At 40.2% G+C, this 27917-nt stretch overlaps 1 protein-coding gene across 8 annotated transcripts in view; it reads left to right on the forward strand.

Annotated features, from left to right (window-relative positions):
* The window catches only part of DCLK1 (doublecortin like kinase 1), a 274345-nt gene that overhangs the window by 136939 nt on the left and 109489 nt on the right, over nt 1–27917 (forward strand). For all 8 annotated transcript variants that reach the window (XM_068419328.1, XM_068419319.1, XM_068419336.1 and 5 more), the window contains exon 3: nt 7484–7583. In XM_068419328.1, coding sequence (XP_068275429.1) covers nt 7484–7583 — 100 coding nt within the window. The remainder of the gene's footprint in view (nt 1–7483; nt 7584–27917) is intronic.

The raw sequence follows: 27917 nt of genomic DNA on the forward strand, positions 1-27917 counted from the left end.
AAAGCAGCTTATTTACTAAATTAGTTTTAATCTAACAAAGAAATTGTTCACGTCTCAGCTAATGTTTCAGGCCAAGGTATAGTAGTTTCAGTGTATTAGAACTGCCAAGTTTCTATTCTCTTTATCTGAACTTTAGATGATTAATTTAAAAGTTTTTAAAAAGATTTGTCACAAATAAAACACGTTCCTTAAGAAGAAGGTGATGGCACAGTTGCAAAACACGGGATCTTAATTTAGATTAATTAGTGCAACACACAAAGACAAAGTGGAGGATATTAAGATTAGTGTATAAAGCATAGTGTGGAAAGGTTTTTTTGTCCTTGTGAAAAGCCCTTACTGACCAAGACAGAAATACATGTTTTAACTGAGGAAAACAGATACTTCATTCCTAGCAATTTATTTGCGAAGTCTTAGCTGGATAAATATCATAAAGACCAAGCTGTATATAGCACAGAATGGATGTTGATGAATACATAGATTGTAGAAGTAGACTGATACTACATCTTCGACAATTAAAAAAGTAGAGTAACCTCTGTATTGGTGACAGAGGGAACAAAATGAAGAGTGGTCAGTCCTGAGCCGGTGCTGATCACCAGGCAGCTGAGGTGGAAGGTGTGCGTGGGGCGAAGCACAGCTCCCCTGGGCCCAAGGGTGCTGGCTTGCTTTCCATCCGCTCCTGTGGGACAGCAGGAGAGTGAGCTATTTCTGCTGACTTTGAGTATGAAAATTCATGTTTGTAAATACGGTGGTGTCTTGTGTTCATCTAATTTGGGGGGACACACATCCTGTTTCAGAGGCATTAATCTGCAATGTGGCCTCACAAGCCACTTGGTAAAGACAGCGTTGCTGTGTAGCTTCAGCCAGTTTGAACCCCTACGATAACATCTCCTCTTCATTTATAGAAACCCCTAAGGTAACATCTCCTCTTCATTTACAGAGGGCACTCTTGTAATGAGAATCTCCTGATAAAATGCTCTTCTTCACTGAAAAGCTCTCACAGCTTGATGATGCAGTTGTCACCATGGAGATTTCACTCCAACAGAAAAGAGCAAGTTCAGTGCCGTTCAACTTTGGAAATGTGTAGCAGATACCTCCCAATGCCTTTGGCTAAGCCACCACCTGAGGAGAGAACTTGGGTCAGAAGCTGAGAGAGGAAGTACATATATGCTGATGATAAATTATATTTTTTTGTAGATTACCGGCTCTAAAGAAGTGGCATGTGTGTAACGACAGATAAATGTGAAAGGGCAGGAATAAAAGCCTCAGAGCCTGAGCCAACAGGAAGGGAAATAGACTTGCATTAAACTTGAAGGAAATATTCAAATGTGATGCTCTGTGAATTCCTGTTGAGATCTAATTCCTTTTCCTCAGAAAGGATATTTCTTGCTATTATCCCATAGTCCACACAGAATGAGACTGGCTGAGGTTTCTCAAAAAAAAAAATTTTAAAAAAAAGAAGATAAAGGACTCGATACCAAATTTATTTAGAAACAACGAGTATTTTTCTTTCCCCTTCCTGAAAGCCTTACTGATATGTTTGGATTTCTTATCTCACAGTAATGACCTAAAGAGCAATTACACCAATACAGAATGATTAATTTCTGATTTTCCTGAAGCCGTGGAATCCTTCTGAATGAGTAACAGTAGTTATTTTACTGGTCTTCCTGCTAAGGGGAGCTCTGCACAGTAAGGCATACATTACAAAACTGAACAAAGCATTGGGAAAGCTAGTATGGGGAGCAGCCCTATACTGGCTGAGACAAAAATGTAGTCACGTAGAAGGTCTCTTCTGTTCCTGTAATTCTGCTAGGATTATGAAGTTAAACAAGACTGTGTTAATACCTATATAAACAACTTGTGTGGATTTATAAGCTCTCAGGAAAATCCATAGCTGTCACGAGACTCGTTACTGACTGCCAGTGGTAGATGGGAGTAAAATCAGTTCAGGATCTACTGTGACATGTTCCTCCATGAAGCAATGGACAAAGAGTGGGGAAATGGATAAAAAGAAGTACTGCACAGGTGGTGGTTAGTGGAAAATATAGTTTGGTTAAGGAGGAAAATAGAGAGAAAAGATCAATAAAGATCAGTTTATATCTTAAAACAAGGAGAGGCTTTGTTTTATTGGAAAAATCAGTCAGGGGAAAAAAAAAGGAGAAAAAAAGTAGAACAGAGGTATAGTGAGGTCCTTCAACATATGAAGAACTAAAGAGACCTGCCTAGGAATTGAACATTGAGGCTGAGTGAACCAAAAGTGGCAGGAAAATAAAAAACAGCTCCGTAATAAAACTCATAAAACTTGACACAAAATTGAGTCAGAGTCCTAAAATCATGAGTCATTTAAACACTGAGGTTTTTCCGAGGATAAAGTTTTTTTTTTTAATGTCTCTTTCACCATCAGGGAAATGATAATCAAACTCAACATGAAATTGTTTCAGGTTCAAAAAGGCTACTTTAAAATAGCTTTAAAACTTCCCAGCGGGCTGGCTGTGGAATGAAGTCTGGAGGGCACTTGCCACTGACTCTGCCTGCCCCCTCCTTTGGGCTGCTCTTTCCACACCAGCCTTGTTATGCCCCTCTGTCACCCACTGTGTGCACTCCTGCCTTGCACCTCTTCCTTCCTTTACACCCCATTTTCCTTTTGCCATCCTTCATTTTCTTTCCAGAAAACCCCTCTACCCACTTATCATTTGAGTTCTCCTTATATTCTTCTGCATCTTTTTTGTTTTACCACCTCATTTTTTTGTCCTTGCTTTGCTTTCCAGCTCTCCAACAGCCGTGGTGCCTGAGGGCATCTCAAATTGAGGTTTTCTCATTGCTCATCCAAAAATAGCTTTCAGCTTTGAATCTAATTAAGTTGTCATATTAAAAGAAGACAAACACACAGAAAGCCTCCCTCCTCCTTTTCTGTCCAAGAACCCAGCATTACGAAAATTGTGACAAAAATGTGAGAGGTAGTAATCCTGGTGATGGTTGTGTACTGTGCTGGTGCTGTGAGATATTCCTGAATGCAAAGGAAAATTTGAGTTTCTGACTCTTTTTTATTTAAAAATTTCAGAGTCGGTATTAACTTGATATGTGGTCAACTTTAAAACAATAAGAAAGTGATCTGCTGTGATTGACATATGCAAAGAATTTTGTTCTGGGTTTTTTTTGTGTGTGTGTTTGTTTGTTTTAAAACATGAATTCAAAAAAGTCTAGGTGTTTTGTTGTGTGTGTTTGTTTTAAAACATTAATTCGAAAAGGTCCCAGACCCCACTATAGCCAGAATACAGAAATTATAAAAGGTGATTTAATCTGTAGGTTTCATTTCATGCTTTTAGAGAAAGGATTGATTCAATCCCTCCCTCCTCCTTCTCCCTCTCCCTCTCTTCCCTTCTGCCTTCCCCTCTCTTTTCCTTCCATTCCCCCTTCCCTCTCTCCCTCCTTCTGCATCTCTTCCACACCACTGCTGACTGCTCTTTCTCACTTGTGGTGAGGCAATAAAACCAGGTAATGGCTCTACAAGATGATGTTCTCAATCTTGGGTCATCTGTGCTCCAAAACATAAAGCGTAATTTCTCGCATCTTTTGTAGATATAATAAGGACAGTCTCCATAACAAAGTTACCAACTTCAAAGAGGTGAATATTAAGAGCTTAAATATTTTGCACCAGTTCAGGAAAACAAAAGGCTCCAGAATAGTTCTGTGATTTCTCATTGGTTCCAGGTACTCACCTGTTTAAAAAAAAACAAATAAAACTGAAGGTAATTTCTAATGTGCCTATAGTGTCCGTGCTATGGTGCAAGCCCAGTCCTGAGTCTGGTCTGGAAGCCAAGTTTGCTGCTCTGCTCCCTCTTCTCCTTCTGGGGCAGTTCAGCTGATCCGCTTCGTGCTCCCCCAGCAGCTGTGCCTGGCCTGGCTGGGTACCCGTGTTCCCTCTGGGCTTCTATCGAAAGCACTGCACCAACGTCTGAGGTAGATACGAAATAATTTGGGGTTCTTCCCAGGCAGACACTTGTGTCTCCCACTGGAAGGGCATGTGAGATCCCTAAGCTGTTTACTAAGACAAGGATTTGTGGGGGATCCATGCTTCAGCCTGTACAACTTGCTCAGGTGAGTTTAGGCGTGACAAATTCTTCTGCCTCTCCTCTGTTTTGCATTGGGTATGTACAGGTCAGTTGTTTTTTTTTCATGTGACTTGTGTATAGCCTGAAGCCTGTACTGGTGATCAATTTTATCTGCTACTGCTTGTTTTTCTCACCACTGATGCAAAGGATTGTAATGCCTGAGACTCCCTGGCCTCTGGTAATGTTACTGTTATTTATTCATTCACCTACAGAGTGTAAGAGAGACACCACTAACTTTAAATATCACTTCTTTGCCAGGAAGTTTTTTGTTTAAAAATGTAACAGTGTATTTAGTACCAGGTGTGTGGCAGAAAACATTTTTTTTTCAGTTTCTTTTTAGTTAAGGTGTATGTTTGACTGCTCCTGCATAAACTTTGTTTTCCCCACTGTGAGAAACGTCCTGATAGAATATGGAAGATAAAAACTTATTTGTGAAAAAGAAGAAGATGGATTCTGTGACTTGAAAACAACCACAATGTTTAGGGAGGCTTTTGTAATTCACTGTTTTAAAAATTGAGTAATTTTAATGCTGATCACGTACAACAGAGCACACTGGCCTCCTAAGCACTGGCACAGTCCAGTACAGGTGATACAAATCCTTGATCTTCTAAACCGTAACTTTTGAGGAGCTGTGTTCTCCAGAAGTGAAAATGGGTAATAAAAAGCAGGTCCTGTTGTTGAGCTGATGACTGAGTGTGAATAGAAAGTGCTTGCAGATTTCTCTCCAAAAAACCCTGGAAGAGGGTGCTGTGTATTTGTTAGATGCCTTTTGGAAAGGCCCTTCAGTGTAACCTCTGAGGAGAGTGAGCTGGGGAGCAGAGCGGGCCAGGGATGCTGAGACAGAAAGGACAGAAAATGCAGCCAGTGAAGGACATCTCAAGGCTTCCAATAAATAATACAAAAAGATACTGGAAGCCTGAAGAGAAGTTATTCCTGAGGGGGATGGGTTTGGAGGGAACTTACGCTCTTGCTATGAGCTTTCTGGGAGCTAGAATTATAATTCCCAAATTAATAAAATCTCAGGAGGCAAGAAACTGCAAGAAGTGTATGTAGTTTTATATACAGAGTAGGAAACTGAGAGCATCTAGAAAGAGGCAAGCATAAGAACACTTTAAATTGTAAGTGTAAAATCTAATAAAAACCAAGGATATCTAAGTACAAATTATTTTTCTATTGTGCTAATCCTATTTTCTTTCTTATTTGCATATAAAATGCACTGATTGAACCTGAGATGCTTTAAGTATTGACATAGTTGATCCTGGTTATGTGTTCCTACGTCCATTTTAATGTTTTGTTTAGGCTTGAATGAAACCCTCTTAACTGGGCTGAGACAAGCATTTTTGAGTTTTATGAAATCCATACAATTTTTTGATTCAAATATGAATTTAATTTTCATTCCTGCTTGTTGTCAAAATAGCTCAACTTTGTGCCTAGGGTCACTTATTATTTGTTCAATTCTAATAGTTAGTATAAACACAAATGTAAAGATTATCACTCCTCAGAAGTGTGGCAAACTTGGGAGGCAAACAGGAAACCACAAGATTTTTAATGTCATTCTGCAAATTAGTAGTATTGTGCATTCTGTGGGAGAGGTGGCAATTTCAGAGGAACTTGACTGAGATGTTTGAAGCTTGGTGGGAGTATGGGGTGGGAAGATAGGCAGGATATGTCTTGTGGACAAAAAAAAAAGATGGGAAGTAAATGAGTTTATATAAAGATTGCTGAGGCTGATACACTAATAGAACATAAACTGAGTAGGAACATGGTAAAAAGCTCCATTAAATATTTACATTTTTGATGGTGGTGTTCAGGTACTATGTGGTGTTAAGATGGCAATGTTGATAAGAATAGGGATGTGGTGGACCTGAATTTAAAATTATGTGCATTACTTAAGGAAAGGGTAATTTTGGGAGTACTTTTGTTTCTTTTGGGGTATTTATTTCACGTAGTTCTTCTTCTCTTGAGTTTCTCTTTTTTTCACCTGCTACTGCTCTACCTTTAAAATATTTTAATGACAAATCTTACTCTGCAAGCAAGTCATGACATGTACCACTATTTTTCTTCCTTAAGATTTTTCTAGCATAGTCTTGTAGCTGTTGTAAATGCCAAAGCCTTCGGGCATGTTTCCAGAAAGCATGATATGAATTTTATAACCTCTAGACACCAGTCACTGAAGGTTCGGGGGGTGCTTGTTTTTATGCCAAAGTCTGGCAAAGTCTGTCTAATCTCATTAGGTAATTCTTTCACTTGTGTTTTTGTAGGCTTTAAATGAGGACTTTCCCCCTCCCTCCCCGCTTTCTGTGAGGGGAGTGGTCTGGTTCAGCTGGACTGTTCTCAACTATTTTGTCAATTTTTAGAAATTCTTTACGTGTTACTTACCTGTCTGTATGCTGTTGACTTGAAACTCTATTTGTGAAATTCTCCTGTTCAAGCATTAGTATGCTATTTATTTACAAAACATTATATAAAAAAATAAACAAATATAGCCTTTTAAAATCTTGTAAATGAGAAGCAGGAACAGAGCTTATAATGTTGTTTACCAACTGTAGTTTTTTAAAGGTAATCGGATACCTAATTTGTTTTTAAAATTTATCAAGACTGGATCGGGTAAGTCTAAAGTCACGGTTTTGGAAATTTGCTGATTTTCCTTTAAGAACATTAGTAAAAATAGTCGTATAACTGGCAACATTAAACTGTTAAGTAGTGCCTTTTGAATTAAAAGCTGTTATAAGGAAATCTCATGCATGGACATAAAACTACACCAACGTAATCTTGACTATTCATGTTTGGGACTAGAAAGGGATTATCCTTTTACTCAGTACTAGAAGAATCATTCCCAGCTTACCTCATGGTTCAGCTTGGTGCCTTTGAAGGGAATTCAGATCGACTGCTGGCAAAGATGAAGAGCGTGTGATGGAGACTCAGTTCACCCGTATTGGTTTCATTCCCTGTATGGGAGATTTTGCTGAAATAACTACATTCAATTTTGCATACAAAGCTGTAACCTTCTTTCATGGTAGTCAAGGGATAGAAATGAGGGCTCAAAAGCAAATTAATTATCCTCTAACTACTGAATGGTACCTTGTGCGTAAACAAAAGGCATTTACCTCATACCCCATTGATGCATCATGTAGTAAATGTGACAGTTATGGCTTTTTGTCTTATCTCTCTTCCCGCAGTGTCCATAAAAGTGTTTCTCACTTGTAACAGATGGTCAGAGCACAGCTTTGAAATTTATCTGGAGATGAAGCCCTGTTGATTCCATTAAAAGTGAAGAGTTTTCATGCAAACGGGGACAAGGAGGGATTTATTGTTCTTACAATTCTGATGATGAGGTATTTCATACAATGCCTTCCTTTCCTTTTTGCTTGCAGGTGATGTGCCTTCAGGATTTCTTTGGCGATGATGACATTTTTATTGCATGTGGACCAGAAAAGTTCCGTTACCAGGATGATTTCTTGCTGGATGAAAGTGGTAAGAAGATGCATTTTAAAAATGCTTACAACCAGAGTAGATTTCCATATCATACTAATTAATCCAAAACTGTGTCACCTACATTGATTTCAGAAAGAGAATAAATATTTTTATTCTTTAAATTCCGAACACTGAAAATAAGAGGTAATTGAAAGCAATGATAAAGCTGCCAAGGAAAAAATACCTGCCTATGCAGCATAAAACTTTACTTCACCCTGAATTTCATATACCTTTTGAAATAGTAATGTGTTTGGTGAAACTCCCATTTTGCAAGGTCTTTCTTAGCATTTTCTCTTTGAATTTATGCCACTTCTTTATCATAGTCTTTCAGGCTCACAGTTCTTACACAATTGAGATTTAGATAATGCTTCACCAGTAGCATGATAAGGGAAGATAGATACAATTCTGTATGGAAGATAAATATAATTGGCAAATGAAGACAAAGTCATCTGAGAAAATTCAGGGTGTTCTCTGTATTCTCAGAGACTGACTAATACAATAATGTAGTTGATGTATGTAATCCTCTAAGGAAAGTACATGTTTGATTTGCAAATACCTTTATTGTTATAAAGAATATTCTGAATTTATGAACCACCGTAGTAAGAAAAAAACCTATAAGCTTTGTGAATTTGAAAAAAAATAAAGAGCTGCCACTTAAATTGAGTTTATTTTTGTGTAGAGCAAGATCCAGTAAAGATTTTATTCCCCCCACACTCTCTCTCAGTCCAAAATGTATATGTAATGCATTGGTATCAACTCCTCTCATCTTTTTTTGAAATATCACGGGTCTCAAAGAACAGCAGACTAAAGAAACAGTCAGAAAAAAATTTGTTAGAGTAGTAACTACTTCATGGTCATCATGTGCATGCTTGTTTAATTTCACAACTTCATCACTGTTTTTTGATGCAAATATACATTCAAAATGAAAGATGATGCAACTGTATTTCCCTAACGTGTGGACCTGGAAGGCTTCTTGGTTTACCTGGATCTAGAAAAATGTTCCATTAACTTGTGCGGGAGCAGAAGCAGCCAGCTTGCACAGACTTTACGTTGCGAGCTAAAAGACAAGCCTGAAAAAGGAGTTATCTTTGCTACTGGGCAACTGTCACAGGGGGTGACATTTTCTATTAGTTGCAGACAGAAGCAAACACACATTCCACCTTTCTCTATAGGACCTTATAATAATGAAATAAAAACCAAATAGTGCACCAGATTTGCTCTTTTCAATAATGAAATTGCTGTAGTAGCCTCTAAGGTAAAATGTACCGTGGAAAAGTAACGTTAGCCATCTTTAGGGCAGGAATTAGAAATGTCAGGGAGACATATTTGGGCAGCAGGGGAGTTTCCCAGGTGGGAATGTGGCCAGCATGGCCATGCTTGCCTTTCATGAGAGCACCACGTAGCTGACTACACAGTCTGGATTCCCTTGTGTCTCTTATCTGAAAGGTGACACTGGCGGCTGCCCAGTGTCTCCTCACAGTGAATCCTGCGGCAGTTTTTCCAGAGCAGACTCAGGGAGAAGTGCTGACAAGAGATTTGTCTAAATGTCTTTTTGGAAGTATATAGCTCTTTTTTGGAGGTCTCGTGTCAAAGTACAGCCATAGCCTGACTCAGCGTAGCCTTTATTTGTCTGACATATTATCATTGCTTTGAGTAAGCAGTATCTTCCTCTGGAACATTTGTGCTTAAAACCATATTATGCTGAGTTGAAATGAAAAATAAGCTGAAACTCTAGGCTGAAAATACACCTTTAGCAATTTGTTGTGGTGTTTGCTTTTCTAGTAGGTAAAGAGACAGTGAACATTGACTGTTTTGACCACAGGAGCGAAGAAGAGAAAATCAGACTCCAGACTATGTCTCCAATTCCTTTGCAAAGCGTACATCAACTTTTCTCTCTATTTTGGGGGAAGTTTGGTATCAGAAAACTTGTTTAGGTTGCTTGCAGTTAATAGCTGATATACCAACAGGTACGGATATAGTCAGCCTTCTCTGAGGCAGGAGAAAGACTTGGAGAGAGAAGAAAAAAGCAACTGAGCTTTTAGCCTGTTTTGCTGGGCAGATGAAGTTTGTGCGGTCACACTGTGTGTCTGTGTGTTCCTCATAGTTAATCTAAGAACATTCAAATTATTAGTAAGTGCTGTCCAACTGTGCAAGGCTTGGAAAGCCTGTCTCTGCTTCCCTGAAAAGCAGCTTGAAGTGACACTGCACTAGTCTCTGTCACTGTATCACTGTATCCTTCCAGTGTTTCCCAGTTTCAGCCATATGAAGAGAATAACAGTTAAGGTGTTGCAACCTAAGGAATAAAGAAAAGCAAAATTTGAAGGTGGGAAAGAAAAGTACAGAAAATTAATACTTAATCAGTGTTCTGGGCTTTGGTGAATTACTTATCAGGGAGGAAGAATGCCATTGTTCTGTGGTCTGGGTTCAGAGCTACTGATATTAGAGGCGAGTGAGAGACAAAGTTTCTGGGATTGGAAAACCAATCTGGGATTCATTTTAGCTAACACTAGGTATCAAGAGAGTGAGTACCTGCAACTGAGCCAGTAGCTGTCTTTCCCAGTAAATAAAACTTAGACCTATTGACAAGTTAGATGGTAGATGTTTGATTGACTCAGTTGCAGGTGGATGTCTAGAACAGTTCGTGTGAATTATGCTCCAGAAATTTCTGGATGCTTTTGTAAAGGGATCTATATGCCTGATTTAGCAGTTCTTATCTACATTGTATTTCTCTAAAGTTGCTGAAAAAACTTTTAGGATGAGATTAATTCCACCCCATCAGAAAGGAAAAGTCTAAAGACTCCTCAGTCTGCATTATTTCTAGTCATCTTTCTTTATCCTGCTACCATGGCTTGCTCCTAGCACAGGATAACAGCTTCTAGAAGCCATAGGATTGGAAATTTAGGAAAACCAATCTAGAAGTCAGTGAATAAATCTCCCTGTGTGGGATTAACATTCCCCGTTTCATTTCTGACATACTTGTCTAACATGCCCCTTTAATGCCCTTGATGAGGAGGAATATGTAACCTCCCTAGACATTCTGTGCCAGTAGTGAACTCTCCTCACTGTTTTTCAGCTATCTTACCCCAGATTCCCTTGCTATAAATGAAGCCCATTACTACTTTTCTTATCTACTGTGAACATGGGAAACAGATCATTCCTTTTTATTTGAAAAAATCTGTGGACTGCCATGAGCCACAGCAGTCTTCTCTTCTTTAGGCTGAACAATTAGTTCAGCCTTTCGTTTTGACTTCAGGCTCAAACCTGTCCTTGAAGGAAGGAGTGTGTTCCTTCTTTGTATCATCTCCCTTCTCTGTTTTATGTCTTTCAGGAAGAGGCATTGCATATCCCCTTGGCAATCAGTAAGAAAAGTCAGTTAATTAGGGATCCATCAAAGAGAAAAACAAGCAGTCAGCTCTATTCATTTCAGTTTCTTCTCTCTTCCTTGATGTACAGATGTTTTTCATATTAAACACACTGTTTATCACATGAAATACAGAATCAATAGGCACCACCCCCACCATAACTCCTAGCAATCATCTCCATATCTGACCTAATCGATAAATATGTTAGCCATACACACTTCCATCAAGAGAACTGCAGGTGGGACGTGAAGATGCATGGGAATGACCATAAAATTAAGAAGTAAATACTCCTTGTTTGTCAAGCATCAGTGGTGATGCTATTTTCACAGCAAGTTTTTGTGGCAAATGTAAGCACAAAACCATTATATTAATGAAGCACACATTACATCAGCCAGCTTGTAAGAAGAAAAATTCCTCAGCGTAGAATATGGCAATGGCTGCTTCAGGCTTTGATAGCTTGCAATTCTAGAAACTTTCACAGAAATCCCAGGTTTTCTTGAACTGATGGTTCAGTTTTCAAAGAAGAGAAGAAGTTGGAGGATGGTATTCTATCACCCTCAGCTGTGTGTTGGCAGAGATTAGTGTTTAAGGGCACGCTCACAAAAATATTTGCAATCAGCTATTATTTAGGCACCTAAATAGGACTTGGCAATGTAGATAATTCATGGGATTGGCCCTAAATGAGAACATCTCTTTGGCTTATAGGGATATTTCTTTCTTTGCACTGTAAAATATGGGAGTTTTTGAATCTGGCAGTATCAGACTTAAATTTTTTAAAATTAAATTATTTTTTTTATGTTTAGTTAATGTTGACTGAGTGCTTTGGAAGCTTAAGTGTCGCACAATCCTAAGTATGACAGACTTCATCACATACTGAGACACATCATGTAAAAAGGCTGCAATCTCGGCTGACCAAAGCCAGTGTCTGCCTCCAAGCAGAGCGTAACCAACATAGAATGTCTGGATGTGAAAACAACTGCAGATTGCTTGTCAAAAGCACATATTACTGTTATGGAAACAATGATGAGAATGACTCTCTTCTAGGGGAAAATTAAGACTGGAATCTTTGAAACCTAATTTCACTTTGACTTTGCTGGCCTGTGTTAGTCCTCAGCTCAGCATCTTTGTGCCAGCAGTGTTACTGCTTCATCTTGCCAGCAGCGGACAACTTGCCAGGAAAATCTGAGTCCTGTGGCGTCCCCCCACGTGCATGCGCGCATGGGGGCGTACATACGCATCTGATTCAGTAACTGCAGTTAAGGTCAGGAGTATCATGTTTATCCCGGTTAATAACTGTCAGGTTTCTGTAACCTCGATTACTCTGTCCTACCTAAAAGAGGGAGGAAGGGGAAATTGGTTATGGTCCTCATCTACCCTGATTTATAGGACAGAGACTGATGTGTTAAGCAGCTTTTGGCGGGACTTAGGAGTGGAGAGCATGCTGGCTGACTTACTCTGCCCTCATCAAAAACTCGTGCTTTGGCAATTGGAAATTAATGGTGGATTCTGGGGACTTTGAGATACTACTTTGCTTTCAACAGAGGCATAAATATAAAGTGTTCCAGTGCAGTGTGATATTTTCAAATGTCAACAGCTGCTGGGCCTTGGAGACAGATATTCTGTGTACGAGGCAGAAAAAAATGAAGGCAGGAGGGACCAGTCCTCTGGCTGTGTGTACCATTTAGACTAGTGGTTCAGAAAGGACAGAAGGAACCAAGCTGTTTTCCTGTGGATTTGCATCCAATGCCCCCTTCATTTTCCTACTCTAAGACCTCCAGTTTCATCTCCACCCTCTCATCGTGTCTTAGACACTTGCACAGTACCCTCAGCTCCCTCCCACTTCGCACGCCACTGCTTCTCCTCGTTGCCTTCCTCACAGTGAGGAAGTTAATGGGGTCTCTCTTCTATCCAGCAGCATGACAGTTTCACAACTTTAACAAAACAGATGGGAATATCCTGTCACTGAGATCACTTGCATCCAGCCACACTGGAAGTACCTCGCTCCCTTGTGCACTGGCCTGTGTGCTAGGCTGGGCTCTGGGTGCGTGGAAGTACTTGGCTGTATGGTAGTGTGACTTGTTTATTTCTGTTGTGTTAAATACTAAGAACAGGCTGCTAGCAAGATCATCAGGTGGCTGTTAATATAATATCGTGTGTGGTTCATTAAATAAAATCTGTAGTAACGCTTGAGTCAAATGAGCTGTTCACATGAAAAATGTATTCACAGAACTTCATTTTTTTGCTGCGCAGCATTTCTCTTTTAATATTTGGCTTTTTTATAGATATGTTCTTGATTACATAAGCCCATTTCTTTTTCTCTTGTCTGCAAGCTGTTTGCTTTGAATATTCTCTACTCCGTCTCTTAGGTCTACTTATTTGAGACATTGCTTCTCACCTTTCTGCCTAAGCATCTGTAGCAGTGAGTTTGGTCACTTAAATCATAAATCTTTGCTCCCTCTGGCTGGCAGATTTATAGACATGAATAAGGACACTAGAGCTTTCAAGAAGATTACATATGTACTTTCCAGTCCAGATTTACACTGTAGTCCCTCTCTCTTCTTTCCCTTTCCCCACCTCCTTACCATACATGCAACATATTTGCACAGTTATCACTTTTCATTGATGTTGCTATGAAAAAGTTGCCTGTATGCATAACCACAAAAAATCGTGATCACTTAAAACTTATCAGTCTCTCATTGAAACTAGCCAAACAGTAAGGCTGCAGTTGATGCTAATTCACTCTGCTCATTGAACCAAATGTTCTTCAATATGTTTTCTGCAGTATTTGCTTTCTCTGATGTCTGTTAAAAATAACATGAATGAAACAGCATCCAATAAATTAGAACTGGTGGAAATTCCCACTTCATTTGCATAAGGAGTTTGGAGTAGTGCATATTCCTTCAACATTTTTCCATGGTAAAGTTGATTTTGGATGTAAAAATTCTAAAAACTTGGGATCCAAAAATATCAAGCATGGCTCAATAATATATGCATATTAATTAAGTTCCATTTTTACTGGGAATTTATAATATAAAACTTCAGCTTGTTTTAAATAAAATAAAAATTGTTACTAAAAGTCATCAGTGTTATTATCTTAACATACTGGAGGTTTTACAGGTAGTGTTAATATGTAGTTAATAACAGTAGACAGAATATGTTTATTGGTTTGTATAGCTTGATATTTTTACTCTTTCATTTTATTTTTGTGTTGTAATTTCTTGAACTTAATCTTGCCAGGGGATTGTTTAGATTAATCAGATTGATTCACGAAAAAAGACTTTTTCTTACAAAACATTTTAAGCTGGTTTCCCAAACTATGAACATCTCAATTGTACATCCAAATGCAAAGAGTGCAATTCCAATTTTTATGACCAGTTTTATAAACAAACTCAGTTCTGAGGAAGTAACACAGAAATCTGGTAGACATAACAGGGTAGATGTTGGTACTTGAGTTCTTAATTTGACTGTCTCATATCTCTTCTGTCATGGAAGTTACTTTATTTTACAGCCTTTGAGCCTAGTCCACAGTTTGTATAATACTCCATTCTAGACCACAGGTTGAGTTTTGAGCTTGTACGTTCAGTCTGTATCCTCAGAAGATGGTAGCTTCAAAATATCAACTTCCTTTGAATGCTTTTTAGGAGAGACTTTATCTTTTGCTTTTCCAGTTCCAATAATGATGGAAGCAGCAGATAGTAGCTGTATATTATCCCCTCCACCAAGTTTGTTAAGTACTTTTGTGACAAACATACAGGAGTTCAACGTCAGAGATGTTTAGAAATCACCTTTCCCATACGTTTATCTTTGTACTTTTCCTCATCTTGTTAATTAGTTTAGTGAAATGGAGTGTACAGTGTTGGTGTTCTTGGCAAATGTATTTATTTGTATTTGTATTTTTCACAGTTTGCATATCCTTTCCAATGCTAGAAACTGTTAGAATCTGATCTATTTCTGAAAAGATGTACCCTGTAGTCCTATTGCAGGAGGTCCTTTGGGTGAGCAAGAGTCCCATTTTCTCCAGTTGTTACGAATTTGTATGACACAGCTTCGAGATGAATAGTTGTAGCGTCAGAGCTTCATTATTCAGTTTGAGAACCTGAACGAACCGTGCTGTCTGCTAAACTGTATTAAGATGTGCCTGGAGACCTGCCTGTTTGTTGGGTAGTATGGCTGTGTCAGAGAGATTTTGCATTGAGATTAGACTCTACTCATCATTAATAAAATTGGACTGACTTGTTAAATTGACCATTGTAATTTTCTACTTCTCGTACTAGATACAGGCCCTATACCTGGAGTTTTGTCATGTCTTGATTAAGTGTGTGCACACTTCTTTAATGCCAGAGCTATCCACAGATTCTTTTATACTGACAAAATCTTTTGAAAAGACAATAATTATTTAAAATCCAGAGTTCATTAGCTTTTAGAAAGCAGAAACTTTCTGAAGGCATATGAGGAAAATGTATTCATCCTTAGTATTCATTAAAGGTCTTTTTTAAAAAAAATCTTATCAAACACAAACCGCAGTACAGCAGCTGAGAGAATCAAAACCAACCTGGATAATATTTCAAAGTGGTAAAATCAGAAACTGAGTACATCAGTGATAGTTATTAAAATTTATATATTCATACATATTTAGTGAGATGCTGTGTATACAGACACAAATATACCAAGTATAAAGAGTTTTACCATCCTGCAAATACAGTATAATGGCTGTGTCAGTCTGTACGGCAAAACTGGTAGTTCACAATATGCGCTGCAATAGTGGTTCAGTGCTGATATTTTCCAAATGAAACCTGCAGAAATTTCCCATTGAAAAACTCTAAAGTGTTACCTGACGGTTCAGGTTGCTTCTGTGGACAGTCACCTTCAAATAAACTTTTTTCATAGCATAGCTCCCTTCGGGAGGACTGGATGCTAATATTATGCGTAAAGAAATCTAAGGCTGAGTAATCATTAGGAAGTCTCATGTTACCATGGAATTGAACACCCATGGGTGGTAGGTCGTGGAGCTCTGATTTGGATTCTTTTATTCTTCGGTCGGAGCTTTTTAAAAATTTTTGGGAATTGTAACTCTTGTGTTTTTCTTTTGGAAGAAAATCTTTTAGGAACTTATAATTTATTGAAGCAAGAAGGGAGCTAACCTGAGATCTCAGTCTTTTAACGGAAGGACCTGGGTCAAGGAAAATTTTTTGAAGATTGCTAATTATTTCTAATAGAGTGGAGGGTAGTTAGAAGACAAAGAAATTTAAATTACTTAGTTTTTCCTGTTACTCTAGAATAAGAAAAAGAAATTTTTCACAGCTACTTAGAACTGTTAAGATTGTCTAGCAAAAATGGGAAGACAACTTACAGAGTGAGGCAGTTTCTGATGAAGACACCATGTTTAGGAAGAAAAAAAATCCTGCAGGAGAACAAATTTAATGAAGCTTTATAAAAAATATTTCTGTCTTTAACTTTACATGCTCTTTCTGTCTTGAAAGCATGTATTAATGTCTACAGAATAGGTGACTTGAGAAAATGGAATAGACTGATTTTTGCATAGCAGTTGCTGTAATACAAAGCTGGAAGATAGGATATATTGTTTTCTGCTTAAAAAAATAAATTGGGGAACCATGGGGAATACACATTAGGGAGCCTAACTTTGGGATCAAATAAATTGCTTGAAATTGTCATTAAAAATAGAATTCTTAAATTCATACATAAGCATTTAATAATAAGGACAAACCTACATAAATAAAACAGAATTGATTTTTTTAAAATCACTTTGAGGAGGACCAGTCTGCTGAGATTCAGCTAGCAGTCTACTGGGATCACAGCTCAGACTGGATGCAGACAGACAGCTGTGTAGTTTTTGCCAGCGGGAGAAATACTAAAATATTATGGGAAGCTTTAAACTTCCTAGATGCAGATTAGAGATGAAATTCTGCTAATGCTAACTGGGGACACTTTTTCCATTTGTGGAAGCTAATAGATTTGTTTAGTGAAACTATAAACCATAATACCGTTTTAGATTTAATGCTGTTAGTAATAATGATATTACAGAAGAGCTGTCTTAGAAAGAGCATTAGATGTTGTAATCATATGTTGATTTCATTTACGTTGAATAGAAGATTAAAGAAAACCAAACCAGTCTAGCAATTAAGGGTATTTTGTATTAATAGAGAACACTTCGAAAAATTTAGAGAATAAGTGAGTAAAGTCCATTGGACTTAAGAGTTTGGGGGCTTGGACACTGGAGGAGATTTGGAATTTCAACCAAAAAGCAACCCAAAAGCTGTCTTAGGTTTGCATCTGTTGAAAATATATTGGTAAGTATCCAAACTCAACTGGCAGAAAATGGAAAGCCTAAAAAGAATTGGTCAGTAAGGAAGTCTCTACCAAAACCCAGACACAAAAATGTTCACATAGTCACATTTTCCAAAATTATGCTGATTTTGACCTTGCAAAATAAATTAAATTAGATAAAGGTTTTAGCCAGATGAGGAGATTAAAAAAAAAAAACCCAACCAAACCACCATGAACTGAAGTCATGATACAGTGTAGTAATGACAGATCTACTATTTCAATATTTTGGCCTCTGTATTCAGAAAAAATGACATATATCACAGGAGAAGAACACCTTGTGTGATTAGAATCTTTGAAGAAATGAAAATTACTGTACCAGTGAAGAATGCGGAATTTAAGTCAGTTGCAAAATGCATTGTGTTGTGCAAGACCTGTCAATGTTGAGGAAAAAATAAGTTTGTGTACGCTATTAAGATAGTAACAGAATTTAATGCTATGCACCTTCCTGTACAGTAAAAGAAACTGATATTAGTAAAGCTTGTCTGCAATTTCTTTACTGATCTGATTTCCTGTGCTCAATAAAAATAGGCTCTTTGAGCTTTCAGATAGGACATCAGCCTTATGAACAAACTCATCCGTAAACTTCAAAACACTCCTCTGAAAAATCTCTGAAGTATGCTGTGATATACAGAATGAAAGATGGTTTCATGGGCTATTTCCAGCCTAACATGCATTTTCAATCTGCAATTATTTAGACTTTCTCAGAAGGAGGAAAAAAACAGTCACCAGGACTTTACACACGTCACTATGTGTTGTGGTGTTAGCAGATGTTCTTAGTAGAGCCATGTTTTCCAGATATCCCGCTGTCAGCCTATTGCCAGGATGACTCAACCTGTTTACTTTAGTTTTATCTAAATAATTATAGCAAAATTTAATTGCCGGAACCAGATAGCGTTCAAGGAGAACCCATTAATATTAGAGGCAAAAGCTGCCCTGGGATTTTTAAATTAGAGACAGTCACGGAGTCCTTGATACTTTTTAAACTTAGGAAGCTAATTGCTGGATTTTCTGTTGACAGGTAAAGCAATGTTGCGGTAAGTCCGCTGCAGCTGAAGGCAGCGGTGCCGTTGTGGAGGTAGAAGACACAAAAATGTGGGTGGGCTGGCAATTGTATGTGCCTATAGATGGCAGGCGGATTTTGTTGCCCACGTTGCAGCACAGCTCAATGTGCGAGGCATGTGTGTCCAGGTGTGAATGTGGATTTAATGTTGGCATATAGAAGTGTTTTGCCTTAGTCAGAGTGCTGTATTTAATTGTTTAGTGCATGAGGATTTTGTCTGTAAAAATATACTGTTGAGGAGCTCCATGTTGCAGTAAGTTTGCCTTAATGTCCATTTTTGCCTTTTTTCCTGTTCCATTTGTAGACTTCTTAGGCTCTGGTTGATTTGATGTTTCTCATATGTCGCAGCTCGATATTTTTTCATGTGTGTATGAAAATTTGATAAAAACATTCAAATCATTAATATTTGACACTGTAGGAATTCTTTTTGTTAAGGGCATGCCAAGTAATGTTGTTATTTTAAATAGCCAATAGAATACCAGGTAGTTTTATTTCTTCAAACAACATCACTTTATGGATTTCTTCTTTAAAAATTGCTGCCTAATAACTTTCAATGCTCTTAATACAGGGAGATTTGAGGCACTAACTAGAAAAAAAAAATGATCTGTAATATTCTGAATTCCTTGAGGTATGTTAAATAACTTTATTTGCTGCAAGATAGCCAGTGTGTGCTTGTTTAACTTTCTTTAAAACCAGACCTACTGCAGTGGACACTTACATAACAGCCTGTGTTTAAATGGAACAAAAATATGGTTGTTATAATTCCTTCTCTGTTTTTTTGCAACAATGTTTTGAAAGTTTCATCTCCTTTTCCTACCCATTACAAGCAATCCACATCTACTTACATGTTCCTGCCAACCAAAACCAAATTCAGACCAGCTACACAGGTCTGAATTTGGAATAATTGCATTATTTAGGGAAGTATGTGATTGGTGATTGGTGAATTGGACTAGATTTACATGCAGCTTTTCATAGTGAAGACAGGGGACTGATGTGAGAAAAACCTACACCTTCCCCCGGCTCCCTGATATACACTCTTTTTTAAATGTATAGATGGATGATGTTTGGTAAAGAACAAGATGAGAGGAAAACCTGAAAGAAATACAAAGTAAACATGCCAGTAGTTTGATGGTAGGTATTGTCGGTACATAGCAAGGTAGCACAGAATAGCCAGCATTTTTGACGGGGTTCCAAGATACCTGATATTCTTGCCATAGGCAAATCTATAATTAGCCTAAAACCCTACACATTGATTGAGCTATACTGGGTACCAAGACCAATGACTTCCTGCTGGGCTAAAATAGTCTGCTTCTTACTGGCACTGGTCCACGTTTTCCTCCTTCAAAACAAGTGTCCTGATATTTTGCATGCAGGAATGTGAGAGTCATGAAACTGAAGAGATAGGAAGCAAGAAGGAGCATGTGTCTACGATCTAGTAAGTAAGGACATACATCAGGGAGGAACAGCACTTCCGTTCAGCTCCCTTCTTCCTAGGAAAGTTTGCAGTGTCTGTATCCATCATCATTTATAAGCAAAAATACATAGGCATTAAACCTGAATTGTCATCTGTTTAAGTTAGTGTCCTAATTGCCAGGTAACGGAACAAGGCACTGTTGTGGGTACTCTTTCTCGCTTGCGCTGTCCCCACTGACTGGCACAGCCATGCCTCATGTCACTTTGTCACCCAAGCCAACCCCAGTCTTGGGAACCTGTCTTGGATCTGTGAATCCACGTCAAGAGTAAAATACCCTTAAAATTTGGAAGCCGCAGAAGGCTTCATGTTTTCTCAAGTCACATCCATAAACCAAAATGCAATAGGCATAGCTCCTCGATCACACCACTACTTTCAATTTTGTATTTATCTCTGTTCTTATTATCAATGAACTTTAACTTAGTCATTTTACATACATTAAGTAAACACTGATCTTCAGTTAGTACGATGCCTGTTTTTTTAGTAATAGCATCTGAGCGACAAACAGAATTTAGGGTTACTTTTACTTTTAAAACTGATTAAAGAATTTCCCTCATGCTATATAGAATAAATATTTTTCTCTTATGTTCTTAAAGCTGTTTCTAGAGTTTCATGATCTACCCATTATTTCTTGTTTCTCTGTGTCAGACTTCTTTGTTAGCAGTCCTTTGTGAGCCTATATCCAATTTTAAGTAATTTCTATTGCAAAAAAAAACTGAGTAGAAAACTGTACATTACTTGAGGATGATCATGTTTCACACTACCTAATCACATCTTATCCGACAAGAATGTCACTACAACAATTATTTAACTGTTCCCACAACTCACTGGGACATTAACATTGCAAAGAAGGATTTCCTTACAAGCTGGAGTTGTACAACTAGTCTAAAAATCTGTTGCAGGTAATCTGAAGAAACTTGTGCCCAAGCATTGAAAATAGAAAACAGAGTCAAAACCTAATACAAATAGTGTGCTGTTATTCCTTTTCTACCTTATAGTATTCAAATACATACCTTACTCTTCATCTCCCCATTTATGCCTAGAGTTTCTAGAGTCCAGGTCAGGCTGAAAGATGCAGTTTGCGTTTATCTTTCAGAACTTTTTGGGCACTGGTAGCATGTGGCCTTACTAAAAGACAAACAATTCTTACTGCATTGCACTTGTGTTTGGTAACTGGTCTGAAGAGTGAAGTAGCTTTGGAAGGAGCAAAGCCTTTGCCACTTAATGTCAGGGTTGAGAGTTTCATAAAGTGATTAAGAGTTAATGTATCAGCAGACTCTTTACATAGGAACCATGGTTATTCATGAACTTTGGTGCTGAGACTCTTATCAATTAGTGTGTCTCTGGACTCCAGGACTGTGCTAAAAAGTTTTCAATCATCTCAAGTACCCAAGGATTTGTGGATGTCACGGTTTAAAGCTGGGCTGGCGATTAAACCTGTGGCAGATGCCCTCTGTTATCCCCCCCCCCCTCCCCCCAGAGGGAAAGGGAAAGGGAAAAGGGAGAGAGACTTCTGGGTTGGAAAATTAAAACAGTTTTAATAAACTATAATAATGAAAAAAAAAAAAAAAAAAATAATAATAATAGAAATAATCAAATATATACAAATATATATACAAAACCAAGATTGAGCTCCCCTGAAGTCAGCCACGTCACCACCGGCACTGCAGGGCAGGCTCCGGGAAGGCCCAGCCTGGGCCTAGCGACGGTCGAGAGCTGGCTTCAGGAACGCACGGATCGGGATCGGGGGCAGCAGGAAAACAGACGGAGTCCTCCCTGGACACCGGCCATAGCAGAAAGAGAGCGAGACCCTCGTGATCCCCCCACTTTATACCGAGAATGACGTGTATGGGATGGAATACCCTCGTTGGTCAATTTTGGGTCACCTGCCCTGTCTGCTTCCCACTGCAGCTGCGACCCCCCTTCGGCTCTTCACTCGTAAGCAATGAGGAATTCAGCAGTGACCTTGGTTTCTCTCAAGAATAAGTACAGCAAGAGCCTTTCTGCACAACATCCCTACCGGTGCCTCAGTGATAACTACAAACTTCGAGCGTTATCAGTCCTGGAAGCAGACACTGTCTGCAAAAACATGCAGTTAGTTAGAGGAGACTTAGCTGAAAGTAAAAATCACTGAAAGGAAAATCGGCCTGGTTTAGGCCAAACCAGGACATTCCACCCCTTATTCCATACCATTCACGTCATACTCAGATCACCACTAACTTTTCATTTTAAAATATATACAGATAACATTAGTTTATGATTCATCTCTATACAAAAAAAAAGTTCATCAAGTTCATTTAGTTCAGGATTGTGGGTTTCCATCTGGCTAGGAGTCTCCCAGGGTAGGAGAGATGATATGAGCTTTGTCACAGTTCGTGCCCACGGGTTGCAGGTTAAAGATGTCAGTCTCGAGGAGGTTACTGGACTCCACTTGCAGCTAGCTCCGGTCTCATCACCACTGCTTCAACCTGAAAGACACTTATGAACACTGTTAGTATTATGCAGCAATTAACATCATGCAGTTCAGAATTAAGTATTCTCACCCAAGATCAGATCACCTTCAGGGACACATCGGACTCCACCATCCTGCAGCATCACCCACCAAGTACATCCAGGTCCTTGAGCAAAAGCAATCCCATGAATGGGTTTACCTTTGCCCGTAGCAGGAAGAACCCAGACAGTTTTTCCCAACAGATTCCTTTCATGCACCACAGGGACTTTATCCCCTTCTATTGTATGTAAAAGGTCTGACTGAGCAGGGCCAGCTCGGTTGATAGATCCTCTGGTGTTAACTAGCCAGGTAGCTTGTGCCAAATGCTTATCCCAGTTTTTAAAGGTTCCACCCCCCATTGCTTTTAGGGTAGTTTTTAACAGCCCATTATACCGTTCAACTTTCCCAGAGGCTGATGCATGATAGGGGATGTGATATACCCATTCGATGCCATGCTCTTTGGCCCAGTTATCTATGAGACTGTTTTTGAAATGAGTACCGTTATCCGACTCAATTCTCTCTGGTGTGCCGTGTCGCCACAAGATTTGCTTTTCGAGGCCCAGGATAGTGTTCCGGGCAGTGGCATGGGGCACAGAGTATGTTTCCAACCATCCGGTGGTCGCCTCCACCATGGTAAGTACATAACGTTTACCCTGGCGGGTCTGAGGGAGTGTGATGTAGTCAATTTGCCAGGCCTCCCCATATTTATATTTCAACCACCGCCCCCCATACCACAAAGGTTTTAACCGTTTGGCTTGCTTAATTGCGGCGCATGTTTCACAATCATGGATAACCTGTGCAATAGAGTCCATAGTTAAGTCCACCCCTCGGTCACGAGCCCATCTGTATGTTGCATCTCTCCCTTGATGACCTGAAGTGTCATGAGCCCACCGAGCTAAAAATAGTTCACCTTTATGTTCCCAGTCCAAATCTATTTGGAACACTTTAGCAGCCTGATCTGCTTGTTGGTTGTTTCGATGTTCCTCAGTTGCCCGACTTTTAGGTACGTGAGCATCTACATGACGTACCTTCACGACTAGTTTCTCTAGCCGAGCAGCAATATCTTGCCACAGTTCAACAGCCCAAATAGGTTTACCTTTACGCTGCCAGTTGCTTCGCTTCCACTGCTTTAACCACCCCCACAAGGCATTTGCCACCATCCATGAGTCAGTATAAAGATACAGCCTTGGCCACTTTTCTCGTTCAGCAATGTCTAAAGCCAGCTGGATGGCTTTTACCTCTGCAAATTGACTTGATTCACCTTGTCCTTCTGTGGCTTCTGTGACTCGTCGTATGGGACTCCATACAGCAGCTTTCCACTTCCGATGCTTTCCTACAAGACGGCAGGATCCATCGGTGAACAGGGCATACTGCTTCTCATCCTCTGGTAGTTCATTATATGGTGGGGCTTCTTCAGCACGTGTCACCTCCTTTTCTGGTGGCATTCCGAAGTCTTTGCCTTCTGGCCAGTCCATGATCACTTCTAAGATTCCTGGGCGATTAGGGTTTCCTATTCGAGCCCTCTGTGTAATTAATGCAATCCATTTACTCCATGTAGCATCAGTTGCATGATGAGTAGTAGGAACCTTACCCTTGAACATCCAGCCTAGTACTGGTAATCGGGGTGCCAGGAGAAGCTGTGCTTCAGTACCGATTACCTCTGAGGCAGCTCTAACTCCTTCATATGCTGCCAGTATCTCTTTTTCAGTTGGGGTGTAATTGGCCTCAGAGCCCTTGTATCCTCGACTCCAAAATCCTAGGGGTCGACCTCGAGTCTCCCCTGGCATTTTCTGCCAGAGGCTCCAGGTAGGACCATTGTCCCCAGCTGAGGTGTAGAGCACATTTTTAACATCTTGTCCCATACGGACTGGTCCAAGGGCTACTGCATGCACAATCTCTTGTTTAATCTGTTCAAAAGCCTGTTGTTGTTCAGGGCCCCACTGAAAATCATTTTTCTTTCTGGTCACCTGATAAAGAGGGCGTACAATCTGGCTGTAATCTGGAATATGCATTCTCCAGAAACCCACAACGCCTAAGAAGGCTTGTGTTTCCTTTTTGTTAGTTGGTGGGGACATGGCTGTTATTTTGTTGATCACCTCTATCGGGATCTGGCGACGCCCATCTTGCCATTTAATCCCTAAAAACTGGATCTCCCGGGCAGGCCCCTTGACCTTGCCTCTTTTTATGGCAAAACCAGCTTGCAGAAGAATTTGAATTATTTTCTCCCCTTTGTCAAAAACTTCTGCTGCTGTATCACCCCATACAATGATGTCATCAATATATTGCAAATGTTCTGGAGCTCCACCCTCTTCTAGTGCAGTCTGGATCAGTCCGTGGCAAATAGTAGGACTGTGTTTCCACCCCTGGGGCAGTCGATTCCAGGTGTACTGGATACCTCTCCAGGTAAAAGCAAACTGTGGCCTGCACTTTGGTGCCAAGGGAATAGAGAAAAATGCATTAGCAATGTCTATAGTGGCGTACCACTTGGCTGCCTTTGACTCCAGTTCGTATTGAAGTTCTAGCATGTCTGGCACAGCAGCACTCAGAGGTGGTGTAACTTCATTTAGGCCACGATAGTCCACAGTTAATCTCCATTCTCCATTAGACTTTTGTACTGGCCATATAGGACTATTAAAGGGTGAGCGAGTCTTGCTAATCACTCCTTGATTTTCTAATTGTCTAATCAGTTTATGAATGGGGATCAGGGAGTCTCGATTGGTGCGATATTGTCGTCGGTGCACCGTGGTAGTAGCAATTGGCACCTGTTGTTCTTCAACTTTCAGCAACCCCACAACAGAAGGATCCTCTGAGAGGCCAGGCAAGGTAGACAGCTGTTTAATGTCCTCAGTCTCTACAGCTGCTACACCAAAGGCCCATCTATATCCTTTTGGGTCCTTAAAATACCCTTTCTTAAGGTAGTCTATGCCAAGGATGCACGGAGCATCTGGACCAGTCACAATGGGGTGCTTTTTCCATTCATTTTCAGTTAGGCTCACTTCGGCCTCCAATACAGATAACTCTTGAGATCCCCCTGTTATTCCCGAGATACTGACAGATTCTGTCCCTTTATGACTCGATGGCATGAGGGTGCACTGTGCACCAGTGTCTACCAGGGCTCGATACTTTTGTGGTTCTAATGTGCCAGGCCATCGAATCCACACAGTCCAATAAATCCGGTTATCCCTCTCCTCCTCCTGGCTAGAGGCAGGGCCCCTCTAATTAAAGATTGGATTCGTGCTGCTCACGGGGATTGGACCTTCATTTCCTCTATTCACTCTTGGAAAAAAAGGATTTGAGGCCCATCTACCCTGACTGGAGTCCTGCTCATTGGTAACTGGAGCAGCCATCCTCCTAGAAAAATTCTCTCTGGTATTTCTGTTAGCTTGCAACTCACGTACTCGTGCCTGTAGGGTACTGGTAGGTTGTCCATGCCATCTGTTCATGTCCTCCCCATAATCATGCAGGGTAAACCACAGGATACCTCGTGACGTGTTCCGTTTCCTTTGAGCCGGTCCAGTAGGAGGGCGTTGCCTCCTAAAGGCTGCAACGCGGGCCTGTGTAGGTAGAGAGTCAAGTTTATTCTCGATCCTGGACAGTTTGTCTGACAGTTGTTTCAATGTGTCTTTGTTTTCCTTAGTCAGTTTTTCCACAGCCGAGACACGGGCCTGCAGTGGGGAAGAAATACTATCTTCATACTGTCGCATATAGTTAGCCATTTCGCCCACACTAGGTCGTGCCATAGCATCTTCTCCCCAGACTAATATTGACAATGTAGGGGCATGTGTTGGTGGAGCACTCTTCACAACCTTCCGGAACATGGATCGGTTGCATTCCACTTCATCAGGATTTACAGGATCTACAATGTCCTGAGGGTGTTTATAAATGATCTCTTGCACAGCTAGTTCTCTAAGGTAGTTAATACCTTTTTCTATAGTGGTCCATTTGCTTAGGTGGCTCATAACATCATCTTTATAGGGATACCTGCTCTTTACAGCTGACAAGAGTCGCCTCCAGAGACTGATACTGTTCGACCTTCTTGGAAGCATCTTATCAATACCACCATCTCTGGACAGGGATCCCAACTGTCTGGCTTCTCTGCCATCCAATTCTATGCTCTCTGCCCCATTATCCCAGCATCGGAGCAACCAGGTAATTATTGGCTCACCATCATAACGACTAAAATCTTTTCTTATATTTCGCAGTTCTTTCAGGGATAAGGAGTGGTAGGTTATCTCTACTTCCGAGTCCGAGTCCTCCTGTGATTGTTCTGCTTTAGAAGGACCTTTCTTGTCCTTCTTGTGTAATGGGCCTTCTTTAAAAAGACGATCAAGGAAACCCCCCTCTGTGTCAGGCCCTGACTCTGACTGAGAAGGGCCCTCACCTGGGTCCCGTGCTGGCTCTGCCTTAGAAGCCTCTGAATCATCATCCTTCACTTTACTAGTTGATTTCTTTCGGTGTTTTCTTCCTGGTTACAGGAGCAATTGGTACAGATTCGTTAGATGCTGGGGTCTGAGTAGATGCAGTGGCTGTCGTGGGAGTGCTGAGACTCGTTAGAGTCTGAGTAACTGCAGTGGCCATCTTGGGGGGTGTAGCAGCTGCGGTGCGAGCTGTAGCGGCAGCACACGCTGTAGGATCTGAGGTGGCTGCATAACACCTACACCTGTCCCTGCACCGATACTTAATCTTATCCCACATCAGAAACACATTCAGGACAAGCGAAAATAAAAACATGCCACCTAGACAGCACCATCCGAATTTCACAAAATCTAGAGGAATCAGCTTGGCAGAAAAGGAGAAGGTACTATTTCCCAAAGTAAAATTGGAAGTGTAATCATTAACACAATCAGCTAAAGGACGCCCGGAGCCCGCAGATAAAATCGCTGCTACCGCGGTCAGAATAGTAACAGCCCAGTTTATCACGACATAAATCAGTATGAAACGCCATAACAAAACAATGCACATTGACCAGTGCCCAGCAGTGATAAACTGCACATAAACAGTAACAAACAGCGCATACGGCAAGTAAGGTATCATTACACTTAACTCTGTAAAAGGCTTTATAAAGAGATGAGATAACACAGCATTCAAAAATGACATCAGCATCTTCGCTATCTGTTTTAATTTCCAACCCCTCGTAAATCTCAAAGGAAGAAATCTGATACTCTCTCAGCTGAGCTCTCCGGGTCTCCTCCTGCCGGAGCCGGGATTCGACTTATCAGAGGAACCTGTTGGAGCTTCTCTCGAGCCCCACGTTGGGCGCCAATAAATCTGTCACGGTTTAAAGCTGGGCTGGCGATTAAACCTGTGGCAGATGCCCTCTGTTATCCCCCCCCCCCTCCCCCCAGAGGGAAAGGGAAAGGGAAAAGGGAGAGAGACTTCTGGGTTGGAAAATTAAAACAGTTTTAATAAACTATAATAATGAAAAAAAAAAAAAAAAATAATAATAATAGAAATAATCAAATATATACAAATATATATACAAAACCAAGATTGAGCTCCCCTGAAGTCAGCCACGTCACCACCGGCACTGCAGGGCAGGCTCCGGGAAGGCCCAGCCTGGGCCTAGCGACGGTCGAGAGCTGGCTTCAGGAACGCACGGATCGGG

This window comes from Nyctibius grandis, chromosome 2, assembly GCF_013368605.1.
Source record: "Nyctibius grandis isolate bNycGra1 chromosome 2, bNycGra1.pri, whole genome shotgun sequence".
In the NCBI taxonomy this organism is placed as follows: Eukaryota; Metazoa; Chordata; class Aves; order Nyctibiiformes; family Nyctibiidae; genus Nyctibius; species Nyctibius grandis.